The sequence below is a fragment of the Haemaphysalis longicornis genome, unplaced genomic scaffold (assembly GCF_048455015.1).
Source record: "Haemaphysalis longicornis isolate Haplotype H1 unplaced genomic scaffold, Haemaphysalis longicornis Haplotype H1 scaffold_14, whole genome shotgun sequence".
In the NCBI taxonomy this organism is placed as follows: Eukaryota; Metazoa; Arthropoda; class Arachnida; order Ixodida; family Ixodidae; genus Haemaphysalis; species Haemaphysalis longicornis.
In genome coordinates, this window is record NW_027526245.1 from 1,386,176 (window position 1) to 1,403,776 (window position 17,601).

At 45.8% G+C, this 17,601-nt stretch overlaps 1 protein-coding gene across 1 annotated transcript in view; it reads left to right on the forward strand.

Moving 5' to 3' along the window:
* LOC144165141 (E3 ubiquitin-protein ligase MIB2-like) overlaps positions 1-17,601 on the forward strand; it is a 200,039-nt gene that overhangs the window by 155,263 nt on the left and 27,175 nt on the right. The window contains exons 8-9 of the mRNA XM_077695244.1: positions 4,807-4,913; positions 7,416-7,610. Coding sequence (XP_077551370.1) covers positions 4,807-4,913; positions 7,416-7,610 — 302 coding nt within the window. The remainder of the gene's footprint in view (positions 1-4,806; positions 4,914-7,415; positions 7,611-17,601) is intronic.

Below are 17,601 nucleotides of genomic sequence, written 5' to 3' on the forward strand. Positions count from 1 at the left end.
ACCCTTTGGTGTATATCCAACAGAACACCAGATTACCGGTAATGTCATGCCAGTACGTACTTCACCGCGGTCGTCGCAGCAGCATCCGAGAATGCCAGGCACAGAAAGCCTAAATGTCACATCTGTGTGGTGTCGCGAGTGCCCGAGTATAGAAAGATAGCTGGAAGTCACGAAGTCGGCCCGGAGAATGGTCTTCTTTATCTCGAAATTGATAAAAAAATTCCCCGCATTTCCCCGAGGGGAAGAATGTAAAAGTGCGAATGCACGAGTTGAATTTGCGCGGTTCGGTAATGTTCGCGAAAGAGAGATCACACACACACACACACACACACACAACTACAAAGAAAGAAAGATACATTTATTCACAGACACCTATTTGTGTTGTCGTTGTACTTGATTGCTAGAGCGGATCTCAGCTTTGAAATTTCGTGTCAGTACTCCTTTAAGCAGGTGCATTAGCCCTTCTCACGCCCGATTCTTGGCCAATCCCCCACGTGGGTATGTGCCATGTCAGCGGCCAGGCTGCGCGCGCCCATCTCCACGTGCGCGGACATCGCCGGTGGACGCAGGTTCAGGGTCGCTTAAGAAGTGCATTAGCACTTAAAAGTACTTGGGAGGGGTGACGCAGGCCAACATTGAATGTGAGTGGCCTCTTGTGTGAAGTATTGACCAGCGAATTTCAATGGCGCTCAAAGGGAAAACTATTTCTGAGCTTCCTTAGTTTAGGGAAGATACAGGTTCGAAGCTGAACTCTTCTCTTTTATTGACCCTAAAACTGTGGCCGACAATTCTCTGGTGATATAAAAGCGGCGTTAGAATGGTTGCCTGGATTCTCTTTTCGTCAGTGGTGTCGAGTCTTTTAAGACTACGTTTGCAAGCAGGTCTGACGGCCATGGTACTCTTTATTACGCAGAATTGGTTGTTCGACAAGAATGGCCATACGAGATTAGCTTGATAGCAGGCAGCCGACGGCTTATCTCGGTTAGGTGGCGCTCAGTTAGATCAAGCTTTTATTCATCGCTTGAGGTGGAGGACGTACTGGCGCACAGTCGTGATACACTGAAATGCGAACAACAGACCGCGTGGCTTTCAGTGAATGCCGCGCATCCTGGATACGGGCCACGTATGTGCAATAAGAATATGAATTCGTGACAAAACGTTTATGCAAAGACCACCGTCTTCCCGTGGTTTGTAGGGCGCTGAGAAAATCAAAATTCAATGAGAAAATCAAAATCAATTAAGAAATATCAAAATTAAGGAATTTACCTGAGTTTGCCATTTTTATGCGGCGTGGTGAAGAAGTTAGGTATGCATCAAGTTAGCAGGCACTGAATGCGAAGGGAGGAGAAACTAAAATTCTTACATGCCGAACGGTGGTAAATTTATAGCAAGGTTGGACGCGAGCTCTCTTAATTTCTTCCTACTGCGACAAGTCACCAGGAGGCGGAGCATGTGCTGAAAGCCACGTGCTTCGTTGCTAGTATTTAAATGCATCGTTATAGTAGATGTAATCCTGGGAGACTCAGTGCTGTCCTTCGAAAGGTTAGCCATATCCGCTATCTCTTTAAAGGGGAAGTAATCGGGTGCTGCCAGTGCAAGGACGATGTTGTCAGGCAGTCCTAGTAAACAAAATACCAACTCATTTGGTTATGGAAGTCCTGGTCTTGCTGGCCCAGTGTCTGCCATACGCGGATTAGCAGCTGGGAGTAACTCATGACGCCGTTTTGGTTTATCCGGACCTTCTGCAGTCTACTGTGCCGAGACTTGAACTGGCTTTGAGAGACTGCTGCCATGAGAAGCTTTTACCACGCTATGTGATTTATGTTATTAAGAATATCACAAAGCTCCTCCGCGATGCTCCTTGCCAAGATAACAGTTAAGATTCCTGTGCTGTTTTTTCACGCGCTGGGGAATACATCCCTGCTCAACTTACGTGGAGCATGTGCACAGGTACGTACTCAAACACCGTTGCAGAGCGATGTGCTACACAGTCAAGGAGGTTACGTGGGGGAGTGGAAATGGTTCCTAGGCAGCGTTCAGAAGTACATGGTCCGCAGTATCTTGTTGGGATGACGTTAGGCCCAGGGCACTGAGTCTGCCGCGACGGGCGCAGACAAAAGTATCTTGAACAACAAATTTTCCTCAACTGAAATATTTCGATCCACGTGCGTTCGAGTGAGGTTGCATCAAGCAATGACGACTCGCCGTCGTTCACTTGAAAACACTAGGCTTTCCCTACGGCAAAAGCTTCTGAGCGGCCGTTGTAGTTTTGGAACGTTAGACACTGAGTGCATCGGTCACCATATTGCTATGGGCATCATACAATTCTATGAAACGTCAGGCATGCGTCATGTAACGGGCGCGTTTTATCTAAAAAAACCTCCGAACGATACAGCAACAAATGAGGGTTCGGTATGCATTAGGTCAAGCGGGTGTTTATGAAGGTCTTTAAGGCAAACGAATTGGCTGTGTTCATTGTAGAATGTGGCCATTATTATTTAACAAAATGCAATAGCCAGTAGCAAATATCAGTACTTTGCTGTGGCCATCTGGAATGTATAAGGATGTAGGCGCGCATAAATTGATGCGTACAGGGTAACATAAACACGGGCCAAATGGCTGCCAATAGAGGCTCGCGTACGCAAGCACAAGTGCGTAGGCATAAAAACCTGAACAGGCACCTGCCTAATTGAGAAAACACTGCCTCATTTATATACAAATGATCACATGAACTCATTCAGGTACACGTATCCGCACACCCACACACAAGTAAGCAACAGATATATATTATTTGTGTGCTGCTTCAAAGGCGATACATAAAAGGATCGTGTTTATAGAGACTGGCGAAGACACGAATCTTGCAAGAGTGGTTCAGTAATTGAAAATGGCCGTAACGTAGTGTTCACGACAAATGAGAATGCATTGAGCGCACTGCCAAAGCCGGAAGAATAGATCCTGCTTTTTTCGCTCGCCTGAGCAGGACGGCAGAGGGGACGGTGACTACGACAATGTTTTGTCGTTACCGATCCTGACACCGAAACGCTAATCATGCGTGATGTAGCCAAATTTCTGAGGAAAGAAGGAGCGCACAGAGGTGAATTGGCCGGTGGCAACTTGAATCTGATAAGGATAACGCAAACTTTTGTGCGTAGCTGAAGGTCTTCTTTTTCTAGCCGCCTGCTTAGTAATTGCGTCATTCTTAATATTTAGTTTCCTTGGAATGGCACCCATGAGACATATTCTTTTATAGTGTCAGTCATGATTGATATCCATAGATAATAAATAATCGAATTACTCTCCATAGATAGTACATAATCGAATTACCGAACAAGCTCGTCAGTTATGTAGAGCCAGGCTAAGAGTGTTAAATGTAATTGTAGAGAACAGTTGGCGAAACCGTTATATAAGAGAAGCTATGATAAAAGAGTGCCAACGCTACGCCGCCTTAAAAACTTCACAATTTCGATGTGTGATTCAACTGTGTGTCAACACGGCTGCTTCTTCATTGCATTCGTGTAACTTGTGATGTTTACCAACCAATATTGGCTGTCGACAGCATGGGATTCTAATCGCAACCCTCACACACCGACGCTTAAGCGGAAAGACACATTTATTCCCGTATACCAGAGGGCACGCAAAATACATAGAAACGCGCAAATGCAGGCACGCGCTCGCCCTCACACTCAGACGTCCAGATAAGACGAGCTCGAACGTGAACGCGCTCGGAGGCACAAGCCTAACCTGATAACAAAATTTGATGTAAAACTTTTTTGTTTTAATAAAGCTCTTGGTTTATTGACTGATAATAAAATCTCTCTCTTCGGTAATTTGTTCCTACGAAAATGACGGAAGAAACCTATATTGTCAGCGAGTCAGTCGTAGTTCAGGACTGGATAGTCTTGCTACAGTAAAAAATTTCCGAGGACATTTTAAATAAAATGAGAGTTTGGGCTGGCATTGCATTGAATTAACGCGTAAAGCACAAACAAAATAAAAAAGCACAAAGAAAGGGGCTGCACTCTTATAGTGGGTACACCGCTTGTCCGTCTAGCCACTCAAAGACCACTGATGTTTTTTATGTAGTTTTAGTTTGTAGTATAGCCTGTGTTAATTGAATTTTAAAAGTAAGGGGCTCTTTGCTCTACAAATTGAGACGTTGTTTTTCGTAATTTACAATCTCTTTACCAACAGCCGCACCCGAGGCAAGAACTACTGATGTCCAAGGCGTCGAAACTGTTTCAATTCAAATAATTGATGCTGAGCGCACGTCGGACTGTGTAGACGTAGGCAAGAAAGTGAGAAATGGCAAAGCCTACATGACGACTGGATGATGTGTGCAGGCCGGAAACAAATAGAAGTTCAGTTGGAGCATAAATGACGGTGGTCGGTTCTGGCGATATCAAAGCATCAGCGCTATCTTCAACTAGGTTTCTCAGGATTGCTTTGCTTCAATACTACGAACACACGATAGAATCGATCCTAAAACATTTAGTGCGATTCTGCCTTCTCATTTTTTTTAACCAGCTCTTAAGAAACACTGCAACGTCGTGAGCAGCAGAACAGGAAGCTTCACAGGAGGGGCCACATGTCGTGCAGTACTGAGTTTTGCCCTGTGAGTGAAGATCCTAGAATCCCAAGAGCCACGCAAACCGATTAAAGCCTTGTTTGAATTTTATTGCACAAACCACCTTCCGTGTAACCGGATGTGTTGTTTTTTTCACGATTACAGTAGTGGCAGCGCAATGAAATTTAATGACGCTGCCCACTTATGACTCATTTATATTTTGCCGGACATGGTATTCCCAGAGTAAGGGTACCACCCAGGAGAGGTTCGACGAAAGTCCAAGTTCGTGGCATCTTCAAGGGAGCCAAGGTTGTTCGAGGCGAGCATTGGGAATGGGAGAACGAAGATGGTAAGAATCTTCTCCCGCCCATGTGTGCCTTTTCTTTCCACTACTGCCACAACATGCCTAAAAGAATCGCGTTCTAGCTTGGGCACCAGCACGCCTGTTTGTAGCGTGACATTGCGCAAGCTATTTATTTCAGGTCGAGAAATTACTGCGGCATTCTTTTTGTCTTTTGGTTTACAGAAAGAAAATTTCAAATGACCGCTGTAACCAAGTGCTCCCTGCCATTTCCGAGGATTTTTGCGGCTACTAAAAATTTCACTGTGCTCTCAATAGTACTCGTTACGTTCCGTTGATTTCTTCTTGAAAGAGACCGTAATTTGTTTCTATATTGGCATAATTCGGGCAACAAAATGTACAATATGGCCAGAAATGTGTTCAAATTGTAACAATACAGCAAGTAGTATGTAGCACGTTAACTGAGATATAGAATAATAGGTTGAAAAAAACAGTTTACAGCGCGCGGACAAGTTGCACACGCTGAAAGCGATACCCGTGTAAGCTCTCGAGGCGCTCTGTTGTGGCGCCATGTACTTTAGGCTACGTATCATTATTGGTGAAATTCTTCGAAAGCCGCCATCAATTCCAGGATTAGGCGCGAGTGCTTTTGGACTTTTAGAGTGAAAGAATTGATTTAAAGTTACACATTATACAGTCAAACCCGTTTATAGCGAATTGCAATATGCAGCGCGATTAGTTCGATATATCCCATAGTTCGAAATAGCCGAACCCGCCTATAACGAACTTATCGTTACAAGTTCGCAATCCGCGGGAGCCCCCCTCCCCCTCCCAAACTCCACCATCCCCGCATGCAGACACGAACACAGTTAATTAGCCGTTACCATGCCCCAAAAAATCCGTTTATTGCAAATAATAAAGCCACTTTCCGCCTGAACTGCCTACCTGGCAAAAAAAGCGGTGATTTTTGTTTTCACTTCCGTTTTGGCGGCTTCAACTAGCATAACATTCTCTACACGAAACATTATTTGCACCAGTTCCAGTCCGCGTGCTCCGAAATCTAAGAACCACTGGCGGAGCCCATTGATTGCCGAAAGCGCTTCATTATAAGCGTCGGACGGCTTTCACTCGCGACATCATCGGGAATGGGGGGGAGCTCTTCCCACAGTTCACCGATGTTGCTGTCTTTGTCCGGACTCGCTGACTCCGCGGGGTCCGTCGAGAGTGCCGCGCGCCGGAAACAGTTACGGAAAGTGTCGGGCGTCATGTCGCCCGTGCGAGGAGCAATGTATAAGTCGCAACTCTTGCTCCGTGGTCGTGGCCAATCAACATCTCCATCGCCGCTCCGAGACCATGCATTTCGGCATCCATTCTTGGCGCGCAGAGTTCGATATATCGGATGTGAACTTCATTCTAAGGAATATGTTACCCATGTATTTTCGTAACTGAAATATTTTTGTTCGATATATAGCATAATTCTCTCTATCCGGGTTCGTTATAGCCGGGTTTGACTGTAATCTTTACGGCGAGAATCAACGAGGCGCGCATTTTTTTTTAAAAGACCACTCCACAAACAGCCTCTGTATCATTATAATGCCACATATATCTTGTATACTGAATTTGCTCAGCCGTACAAACAATGTAGGCTGCAATTTATGAGCACCCAGCCACTCACTCCGAAAATTGTATGCGTGGTTTGATCTTCGCAAATGAGGGCTGCGGTTCAAATTTTCTGTCTAGCGCACCATGGAGACACTAAGCCCAGGAAATACTCAGTGTGGAAAAGCACATGCCACTACAATTTTCATTGTAACTTTTGCAGTTTTGACCAGGTTCATATTAGCGTCACTACATAAGCTATGCTTAGGAGTATCGCCACTTGGTGCACCCAGGAGCGTCTGGGGGCCATTTTGTTTATGGCTTGCAGTGTTGCCAACCCTCCCAACGAAACCGCCGCCAGTTGTGGCTGGCGGAGTGCAACCGGCCGCTCTATCGTCCGCGCAGCAAAGAGAGAAGGAGAGGAGAGACGCCAGAAACAATTGGCTGCGCCCATATATAAACAAATGCAACGTGGTGCATTTGTAAACAAATACCACGTGGTGCAGACTGACCAATGAAAATCCTGGCGGCACATAACAGTGAGGGAAACGAGTGCCAATTGTCTAAAAGCCTTCATTTAGTGACGCTAGTTGATATGTTTGAAGTGTGCATATGCTTTAAAAAGTGTGTGGTAAAAATAAACTGCAGGGGCACAAATAACGCCTACTTCAGTCCTGTTATTTCACTTTCCCTGTCGATTTAAGCGCTTAAATCATCATATCGCTGACATTCTAATTTGGAGGGGTTCGGGTCGAAGGCTCTAATTCGGAGGGATTTGGGTCCAAGGTGAGGAATTGCCCTTGTGTAAGCGGGCAGTATCACACCGAAAAAAAATTACGCTAAAGGAGCCATTCGACGCTAGTTTTATGCTCATCTGAAGTAAATAAAACCTTTTCGAATGGCAGGTGATTCCTATAACAAAAAAGCGTGTACCCCATCTCTCAAATGCAGGAGGCAAGGGCCAAGTTGGCACTGTTTCGAGCATAAAAGACTGGGGCAAAAGTACTGCGCGTAGCAAAGCTCGAGTCCGGTGGCCTACAACTTCCAAAAACGACAACCGCGTTGGCTTCGACGGCTACGTGGACCTGAAATGCACCGAGCCAGCTTTGGGAGAGCGTTTTTACAAAGACCATATGCCTCTAATCGGTAAGATAAACGTGTTACGACCTGCCTTCTTACGATGTTTAATTGGTGCGGAAATCACTAATTTTAGTATCTTTGCAATGTCTAAAAGTTACGCGCGTTGCATGTAAAAGAATACTGTACACGGCCAAAAATTGGGTAACAGTAAAAGCAGCTCAGAAACATGTAGAAAACGTTAACTTTCGGTATATTTTAACAACAGTCTCTTTTTAAGTTACTAAAGCGCACGAATTAGAGAGTAATGTTACATTTTCCAAATATATGCTCAGAGTTGTTATTGTTAGCAGAATATTCGCCAACATGTCTTGACTCTGGGATTACGCGCATACAATGACTGCGCGACGGGGTTAATTGCTACTCAGTAAGGCCACATGATGTCAAGAAAGTGCGGAGTAATCTTTGCCCACCCAGATCCAGTTTTTAGCCTCTCATAAAAGAACAACCTCCTTGGGAATGTTTTTCTCTCGAGGTGCTCAAAATTTGTTTGAGACACCATGCAGGGTGGCAATGTTTTGTTTAAAATGAGGGGCTAAGCGACAGGTAATGATAATAAAAGTTTACTCGCGTGATTGCTATCAGCGGAACTCATGATACGTATTGGCATCTGGCAGGCCCAAATCCCTTCGGCTTATCCAGCGTCGTTGCAGATACCCCTGAATGCCGCTGATTGCAAAGGAAAGACGGTGGTCTAAAGGTCCCAGTGCGTGTCCTCCTACACGTTTGCGGAGCGCGGTAATTTGAGATATTATACTGAGACGCATGTGAACCAAAATATTAGTGTATGTGCGTCGAAATCTGTTTCAAGTCTCCGGTTATCAATGAAAAAAAAATAAACGTGCCGCATTCCAGATAAAAGCGAATACTCAAGTTCCAAAAACAAAAGATAAAACCATGTGCATCCCGGCGGTGGCAACAATGTTTTAATTAATGAATCTTAAGCATCGCCTGTGGGACAATAAAAAACAAGAATTTCGGTAAACCTCCCACTGGCGAGGGAGAGCAAAGTTTATTAGAAATCACAAACACCCAACATTATAGAAAGGATGTACTGTATATGTTTTTACGGTGTGAAGGACGAATCGAGGCTGTTGCAGAAAGAGGGTTGGCTGTGCCGAACATGTGCTATGTAATAAACTAGAAGAAAAATACAAATATCGAAGAAGAACCCAGCAAATTTCAGTGCACCAAGTCATTTTGGTCGATGTGATGCCGCGGAATTGGCTCTGCAGGCAATTTCCTGGGTGCAATCTTATTCAAACCAATATATATCCAATGGAAAATATTGTAGATCCCACAATAACTGCCAGGGTATTGGGGGCCAAATCGCATTTATTTCTATCAAACAACATCGCCCGGACCGGCTTGCGACGGAAATGCTGCTCTGCCTTAAAAAATGCGCCCCCATTCACCTTGTGAAGCCAGTTGTAAAGCGAAGCTGAAAACGACACCCACCACAATTACCCATGCCACTTCACGACGTCACTTCAATTCGCCCTTATACCTCTACAAAAAGTGAAGACAGAGATTAGTAAAATGCACCTAACCACACACTTTATTACTTCAAAGCGCTATTGTTTTCTAGGGCAAATCAATGCACGATTTATGAACAGTGGATGGTTAAGTTGTTTTTGTGAAGCACATGAGTGGGAGCTTTTTTTATAATTAAAAGAAGCTGAAACCCGGTGTTTGACAATCTCACTTCTCCGTCTCTGCCGCCGCTGATGGACGGGACGAGATGAGGACAGGGATGGAGAAGTGCGATGCCATGCGTTGGTCCGAGCTTCCCAATTTTTATAACTCCTAGCGCATGCGTAAGGCACGCACACTACCGCTACAAGTGCCTTGGGCAGAGTGCACAGCGGCGCGAGAGGTCGCGTGACGCTATCACCTTGTTAATGCAGGGGGTAAACCCGCAGATATACTCGGTGAGTGCACCTTCTGTCTCCCCCTTCTCCGCGTGGTCTAGTAGCTCAATCGGCAAGGCAATGGGCTCTACCTTCATTTCTGTATTCGTTCCAGGTTCGATTGTTTGCGGTGCCAGTAACATCTTTTCTTTGTGTTCGGGAGTTTCCTTTAGACACCAATGGTCGCGACAGAACCCTTGGGGTAGAGATAAAAGTCTTCGCTTAAAAATGGGGTTCGTTTAACGGGCGCGAACCTACGCATTACGAGGAAAATGGCAAGCGCCTGCGCAGACGCTCCAGTCAACGCGCCTTTTATAGTAAGGCTGAGTGAACAAGTGCTAGAAAAGCAGACCTTGAACTATAGGGTAGTCACGTGGTACTGCCCGACGAGGCTCTGAGCTAGCGCAAAGACTTACGTCCCCGGAGAAGACCACGGGGCATGGTGACACCTCCCACATCCACGCAGCGGTGACAAATGGACATTGCAGTGCTATTATTGGCGATGATAGCAATTAACGGTGTAGCGGAGATTTCGCTTTATAACAGAATATGATAGCCACGTGCTGCTTGTAAAAAAGGAATCTTATGGCGCTTTTAGATGTTTAGGAAGTTAAAAATTATGAGAAGAAACCACATCTAAGGATGTAGTGTAGCCAAGTAGTTATCTACCACTCTCCAAAATAATAATCTCTTATCGACTCAAATTAATTTGCATAATAATGACTCGTCTTACCGAAGCAGCGCAGCGCCATCTACGGCGCCTCCGCGCAACACTGGGTAGGCCGAGCCGCGCCGTCCTGGCCGGCCGCCTGCTTCAGGCACCATGCATGCGCCCTTCCAAAGGCGTCTATCAAGTGGTTAGGTGCGCTTAAGTGGCTTAAGTTTGCTGAATAGGCTGCAACGGCGACAGGATCGAGTGTTATTGAACGGGAGGCTATAAAAGAAACAAAGAGCAGACGGAAAACCACCGGCTTCACCGCCCTGAATCGTCCGATTTGGGAAGGCTGCCCACAGCCTCACAGGCGGCACATGTTTCCGTGAATTTTTTAGAAAATATAACGGCGATGACTATCAAGCAGATTACATGCTGCTGTGAAAGTACAATATATCAGTTTGCCAGCTGGTAATACTCGTGAGCGTAAAATAAATTGATTGGTTTCTCTGCTTTGTGCATGTGTATTCCGCGTCGTTTATAATGGAAATTCATGCGGCACATGACACTAAGCCGTATTTTAATTGTAAGAGAACCAATGGATGGCTGCAAGATCGCACCCCTTTTGTAAAAAAGTATGATTGTTTTTAAACAAAGTGGGGCAATTTTTTGAAAAAAAAGCTGTCAAAAAGTCGAAATACCTACGTCAGTACAAGGTAAAACAGCAAGGCATGTGGAATTTGTGCGCTGAAAATAAATGCTGTTCAATAAAACAAAGTCATTTTACCGCGACTAACAACAGCAACTTCAGAGAAGAATAAAAACCAAAGGAGCTTTTGATGATTCTAATATTTGGAGGCCCTGCGTACCCCCTAAAAAGGAAGAGGTAGTCTTAAATCGTTCACGGGCATTTCCTGGGGAGCTTGCAGCGAAACCCGTGTACGTTGTGAATGTATTCACGGAAAAGGAGACGGAAGGCACAGAGTTTGAGTCTTCCATTTGCTCATGAGATGATACTGCTTGACCTCGTACGCCGAGCAAGAAAACGTGCTCGCTCCGTGATCTCGGGGTGGGGCGAACTGGCACCAGCGGAAATGAACTGTCAGGGGCGAGGAGCAGGACGTATTCTGGGAATGTTTGGCGATAACTCAAGCCGTGAAATTGAAAATCGTCGTCAGGTTCGTTTCCCGCGCCGCAGCGGCCGAATTCCGATAGAGGCGAAAAGCGAAAACCCCGTGTGTTCGATATTCCGGCCACGTGAAAGATCCGCAGGTGGTCAAAATAATACCGATCCCTCTACTACGGCGCCCCTCATGGCCTGTTTGGTGTCGGCTGGATGAACCGCAAAATCAATCAATCAAAAATCACCGCCAGTTGGTTCGTAATTCTCGATGCTTCCGACCCGCCTGATCCACATTGGAGCCCGCGTATTTAAGATAATTATGCTTGCTTTGAAGTAAATGCTACTAGCACGTTGCGCAGCGTACGGACCGCACTACACCCAAAAAATCGATCATGTGAGACGGAGCACCGTACTCGCAAAACCACGGCGGTTTCAAGTGTGCGAACAAAACGGCTTATTCCCAACGCTGTGAACAGCTAATTCATTTGTGCTTTCTATTTCTAGCGGTAACACAAATTCACTGGGAAAAAAACTCTGGAAATGTGAAAACGTGCGCACAAAATGTCCACCGGCGTTCTGGCTATGCGTGCACTCGGAAGTCAATATCGCTTGCCCCCCTCCTCCGTACGCTTAGTGAACAGTTCAGTCTTTCAGTCTATTCCTAGCCTGGTGCGGTACAATTACTGCACGATGTTTTAGTTATTAACAGTTAAAAAATGCGTATACTACATTTCACCCGGCGCCGCCAATAAGGAGCGCAACCGAAACACGAACACGCTGGCGAGCGGTGGCCGACCAAGTATTTCTTTTATTCCCTGATGGCGGCGCTGGGGGTTGCGGCTCAGTGTCCCCCTGTTTTCACTGCACGGTGCCTATACCATTTGAAATTGCTGACAAAAACAGTCCTCGTGAATTTATTATTTCCATGATGTCGATTTGTTCTGAGCCAAGGTAGCAGAAATTGGTCTTGACTGTTTTTTGTTAGTGTAAACAATACTTTTTTTACAGTTATTCGTAGAAATTTGGCACCCATCCGAGTTATAAAGTCGCTCACCACTTTGTCTTGTACTTCAGTCTCTTCTTTACTTTCACCGGTTAGAAAAACCGTTGTATCATCGGCATATGAAATAAAACTTCCGGATTCTGTACCATATACGCTACAATATACATAAACAGAAAACACAAGCGGTCGCACAATGCTTCCCGGGGTATGCTCCCCAGCACGTATATGTTGCACCGATGAGTGCGAATGATTTAGGTCTACATATTGCTTACTGTGTGCAAGGTAACATTCAAGTGGGTAATTGGCAAATCCACGCACACCATATTTATATAATTTGTACGGAAGTATTGAATGATCTATGGCAGCAAATGCCTTCGAAAAGTCAATATGAATGCCTGACTTTTTTCGAATTCCTGGATAACTATATACAGATTTGCTTCATTTATGTTATCAACTCGCAAGACTCAAGCATGTACAAGTTTTATTACCACTTTCCTTCGTAAAATCTTCATTCGCATTTACGGTAGCTTTAGTTCACTGAATAAATATTTTGCTTTAATAATGGTTTTCACGATCATTTTTGAAATTGTTTATACCAGCAATATATTTTTTGTGATCGGCACTTGTAGTTGCCGCAGGTGGCCAAGAAAACCTCAAAACGTTGCGGAATGGGTTTCACCGTACCAATTTCCCACTTAGCATTAAAAATATAAAGAAATGAGAAGCAGTGAAATGGAATATATAAAAGCAAGAGTGTATTGCGACGGGCTTAACCTTTGCAGTTTTTTTTTAATTCTAGAAAGTAGACTCGTCGCCATGGCTGGGTAATGCCATGACTATAACTTCCTTTGAACCCCACATAGGGTAGTAATGATAAAATTTAACTAGTCTGAGGCCAGAACTATCGATCAGAATTTTGAATTAGGAATTAGAATTTTAAAATTAAAATTCTACAATTTCAGAAATTGTAGAATTTTAGAAGTTATAATTTTGAGGAATCGATCACGTGTTCGCTTTAGAGCGGAGGTATAGAAGCCCCGTTCGGCTGAAAAAAGCATTGTCAGCAGCAATGACAGTCACAAAAGTATTTTATATGGCCAACTTGAGGAGTCCACTAAGACAACGGGGCAGAAAGGCTCATTTGGGTTCATGTGGTATTTTAAACCTAGTTTCGGACTAGGACCCAGGTAAATAACCCCACCGATAATTGGGCAGTCTTTCAAATCAGAACATTTTGCTTCCAGTTTGTCGCTTGACAACGGAAAGTGAAAGCACGTGAGTACAACAGCTGCACTGCATGCAGCCACAAAAGGGGCTGATTGTGGAAGAGCAGTCGATAGATACATGTCTCTTTTGCTTTTAGAATAAGCGCATAAAAAATGAAAAAGGTAAGTTTAAGAAATAGACGCAAACAGGCTGTAGCAGTAAAGAAGTCTACAAAATGCAGGCTAACACCTTTAAACCAGCACAATTAGGTCATGGGAAGTTTTCCGTTGTCCCACTCACCTTCCTGTATCATATGTGGGCTTACGGACGCTTGTTTTATTCCCACAACAACTTTTATGCTTCGGAGTTCTGAAACTTTGACTTCTCGGATTGAATGGCGTGTCCCTTACACAAAACGTGCGTGCTGGAGCGGAACGAGTTATCCAAGAGGAAAGCTTGCATGCGCTGGAAAAGGGGCTGAATACGCTAACATTTTACTTGCTGAAAAGCGGAGCCTAAGCGTCCTTTAAAGTGTAGCGATGCGATGCGATGCGATGAGGTTTTACGGGAGGGGGCAAGAGGGAGAGAAAAGGGCCCGAAACTGTCTGGCGTGGGGTGCCGACACCTTATCAGGCCCAAGGAGGAAGGGAAGGGGTATTAAAGGAGGGGGATAGCAGGAAGAACTAATGGAGAGGGATTAATTAAAGGCAGTTGAGAGTGCGAATTCTATAATTCGGGTAGGGCGGCAGCTGCAGTGCGACTGCACGCAGAAAGAAGCGCCGAGCGTAGAAGGGTGCCGTGGAGGCGAAAGGGAGGGAGCAGGGCGGCTAGAGGAGTGGGTCATTGACAGAGGGAATGCGGAGGGAAGCGTCTATTCGGGCACCTCCCCCACGCCGGCCACTACGTGAGACACGGGCGCGTAAAGGGGCTTGAATGGTTCCCAGCGTCACGGGCGGATAGAGAAAGAATAAAGAAAAATATAAAAGAAAGATAGGGCCCCAGCAGCTCGGGGACTCCGCAGAGGGGGAAGGGTTGGTGATTCAGAGGCGCGCGGCCAGGCCCGTCTCGTCGAGGTAGGTCAAGAGGTGTTGGAATGCGTCGGCGAGGAGGATGCGGTGGCAGCGAGGGAACAGCATATCCTCCTTTGTACTGCACGCAACCCCCAGGCGCTCGTAGGCCTGCTGCAGCCGGCCGCGCTCCGAGTTGTATGCAGCGCACGCGGTGAGACAGTGGGCGGTCGACTCGTAGAGCCCGCAGTGGGGGCACGCGGGGCTGTCGCGCTTTCTGTAGAGAGAGAGAGAGAATTTTGTTTTTTAACCAAAAGAGGGGAAATGTCTCTGTCGGAGAGCTTCATGGAGTCTGGGTGCCTCCGTCCAGGCTCCCACTGATGGCCTTCTCGATGAAGTCCACCAGGCCACGTTGCTCGTCCTTAGTCTTCTGGGTGGCCAGCCACTCTATAGTGTAGTGTCGTCTAATGTGTGCATAAATGGGGCACTCCCATAATATGTGTTGTTGGTTGGCGATCACATTACAGGTGCGGCATAATGGGGGTGTATCTGTCTTTCTACTTTGCATGAGGTGTAGTCTAGCAGGTGTGTGTAGTGTACCAGCTTGTGCTTGTCTCAATGTGGTCTGTTGGTGTCTTTCTAGGTGTGGGTGCGGCTGCGGTAACTGCTTCCTGGCTCTCCTGTAGTCTTTCAGGTGAAGCTGTCGTGGGCTTGATTCGGTTTCACTGGGAGTTTCGCCGCCGTTCCTGGGAGCCCGGTAGTGGGCTTCTCGGGCGAGTTCATTTGCTTTCTCATTACCCAGTACGCCAGCGTGACCTGGAATCCAATATATCTTCACAGTGCCCTGAATATATCGAAATAGATGTGCCGCGATTTGGGGGGTGTGTCCGGATGCTATAATTCGGCAGACTTTCTTGCTATCTGTGTATATATTTAGGGGACGGGTTGGTTGACTGAGGTGAGATATCGCTTTTCCAATTGCGTAGATCTCTGCTTCTTCTGCCTTCTGGAAGTGCATGTTGCTCTGAGTGTAAGTTCGGTTGAGTATATTCCAATATGCTACTGTCCTTGTGTTGTTGGCTCCTGCCGCGTCTGTGTAGGCGTGCATTTTGTCCAGCTCCCTCATCGGTTTCTTATTAAAGTAATTTGCTCTAATGGATCTTCTTTCTGTGTGCCGCAGTGTTGCCACCGCTGGGCGTCAGATATCCACTAAAAAGCCATAAGAAATCCGCCAGATTCCGCTAGATTATAAAACATATCCGCTAAATTTTTCCCTAGGGCCTATTTTATTAGAAAAACAGTGCAATTTCGTATGATAAATACCTTTATCATTCTTAGAATCTCCCCAAAACTGCGAGAGCTGAAATAACATGTAAAAGAGTCTTCCAAGGAGTCTAACTAGAACACTTGAAGCTTCAGTGCGGCGGTGGTCGTCATTTGTCAACCTCATCACAGATGAGGCTAAAAGTTATAAATGTTCACAGTGATGAAAAAAAGAACTCACAGGTCAACAAAAAACACATCGAGGTCTTCGTCGCCGCTGTCGTCGTCTGATATCATCTCTACAGGAACTTGTTCAGGTACTGGTTCAGGGACCAGAAAGGAGACTTGGTTGCACATACGTTGCAGATGTCCCCATGGCACTAAGAACTGCCGCGGGAAGTTCGTAATCAAAACAACGTTTCTGGTGTCGCTTCAGCCCCGCTCTTACGACGAAGATGGCGTTTCTAGTTTCAGGCTTCATCTTGTTCCGCAGCATAGATTTTAGTATTTTAAGCTGACTAAACGTCCTCTCTACTTCGGCATTTGAATACGGCAGCACGAGCATCGACATGGCAAATCTGGCCAGCTCGGCGAACAAGTTTTCGCCGCAGGCGTCCTTACAGGAGTGAACTTCACACCAGAACGACTACGTGGATGATATTTGCCTCCATTCAGGAGGGTGATTTTGCTCCACTGGTTTTAAATTTTTTATATTGTCTCAGGGGGCACTGCCATTGCTTCCAGCAGAGGAATCAAAGGCTCCTTCACGACGCACAAAGCGTTTTCGATCGATAAGAGTGATGTTTCCTGGAGAACTGTGATCTTGCAGGGTCTACTAGCGTGGTAATAAACCTTATGCAGCTTTCTCGCATCACAGCTTCATCTGCGAGAGAGAACCCGTCGGTCTTCTGAGCTTTCACGTTGTTAACGTACGTCTCAAACACGTAGCCCAGATATGGCTTGGGGTTCAAGTGGTCCTCAAGTCTGCACGTCAGAACGTCAATCTGCTCTGTCGGAATTACGACTTTTTTAAAAAAGTCATAAGGTCTTTCTTGCAGGGCGATTTTGAATCGGTGGACTGCGTGAGTTATCCGCCAGAAATCCGCTATGTATGAAAATGGCCCGCCAAAAAATCCACTAGCCGCTAGACTAATTTTTTCCCCGTCAGATCAAAATGAAATCCGCCCGATTTAGCGGAAAATCCGCTAAATTGGCATCACTGGTGTGCCGGTTTGGATCCATATTATTCGGTATGGGGGGGCACACCTTGATTTTTTGCCAGTCTCGTGGGTGTATTTTGGCAATAGGAGGGGCCGCTTGGCTGACCCTGAATCCTAGAGACTTCAGGAGTTGTCGACCAGCTGTGGTTTTGTTCAGTCTTGCCAATTGGTTGTGTTTGTGAACAGCGACTATTCGTCCACGGTCACTGTTGTCCCCATTTTGTCAAGGACTGTGTTGCTCGCACTGATAGGGAGACCTAACGATATCTTGACGGCTTTGCGGATTAGGGTGTCTATTTTTTTAAGCTGTGTCCTGGTAAAATTGGTGTATGGGGCTGCGTATCTTATTCGCGATATGACGAGGGCCTCGTGCAGTCTCAGTAGGTCATCCTCCTTAAGTCCCCTTTTCTTGTTGGAGATCCGCTTCATAAGTTGAAGAACCTGCTCCCCTTGCTTTAGTATCTGGTTGGTTGTGGCTTGTCCCCCTCCATCTTTTTGGAAGTAGTGTCCCAGTACTTTGATAGTGGATGGAGTTGGAAAATTATTGCCGTGCAGGGTTAAGTTAATGGGAGGATGTTCCCACCGTCTGTTGGCTACTGTTAGCAGTTCTGTTTTT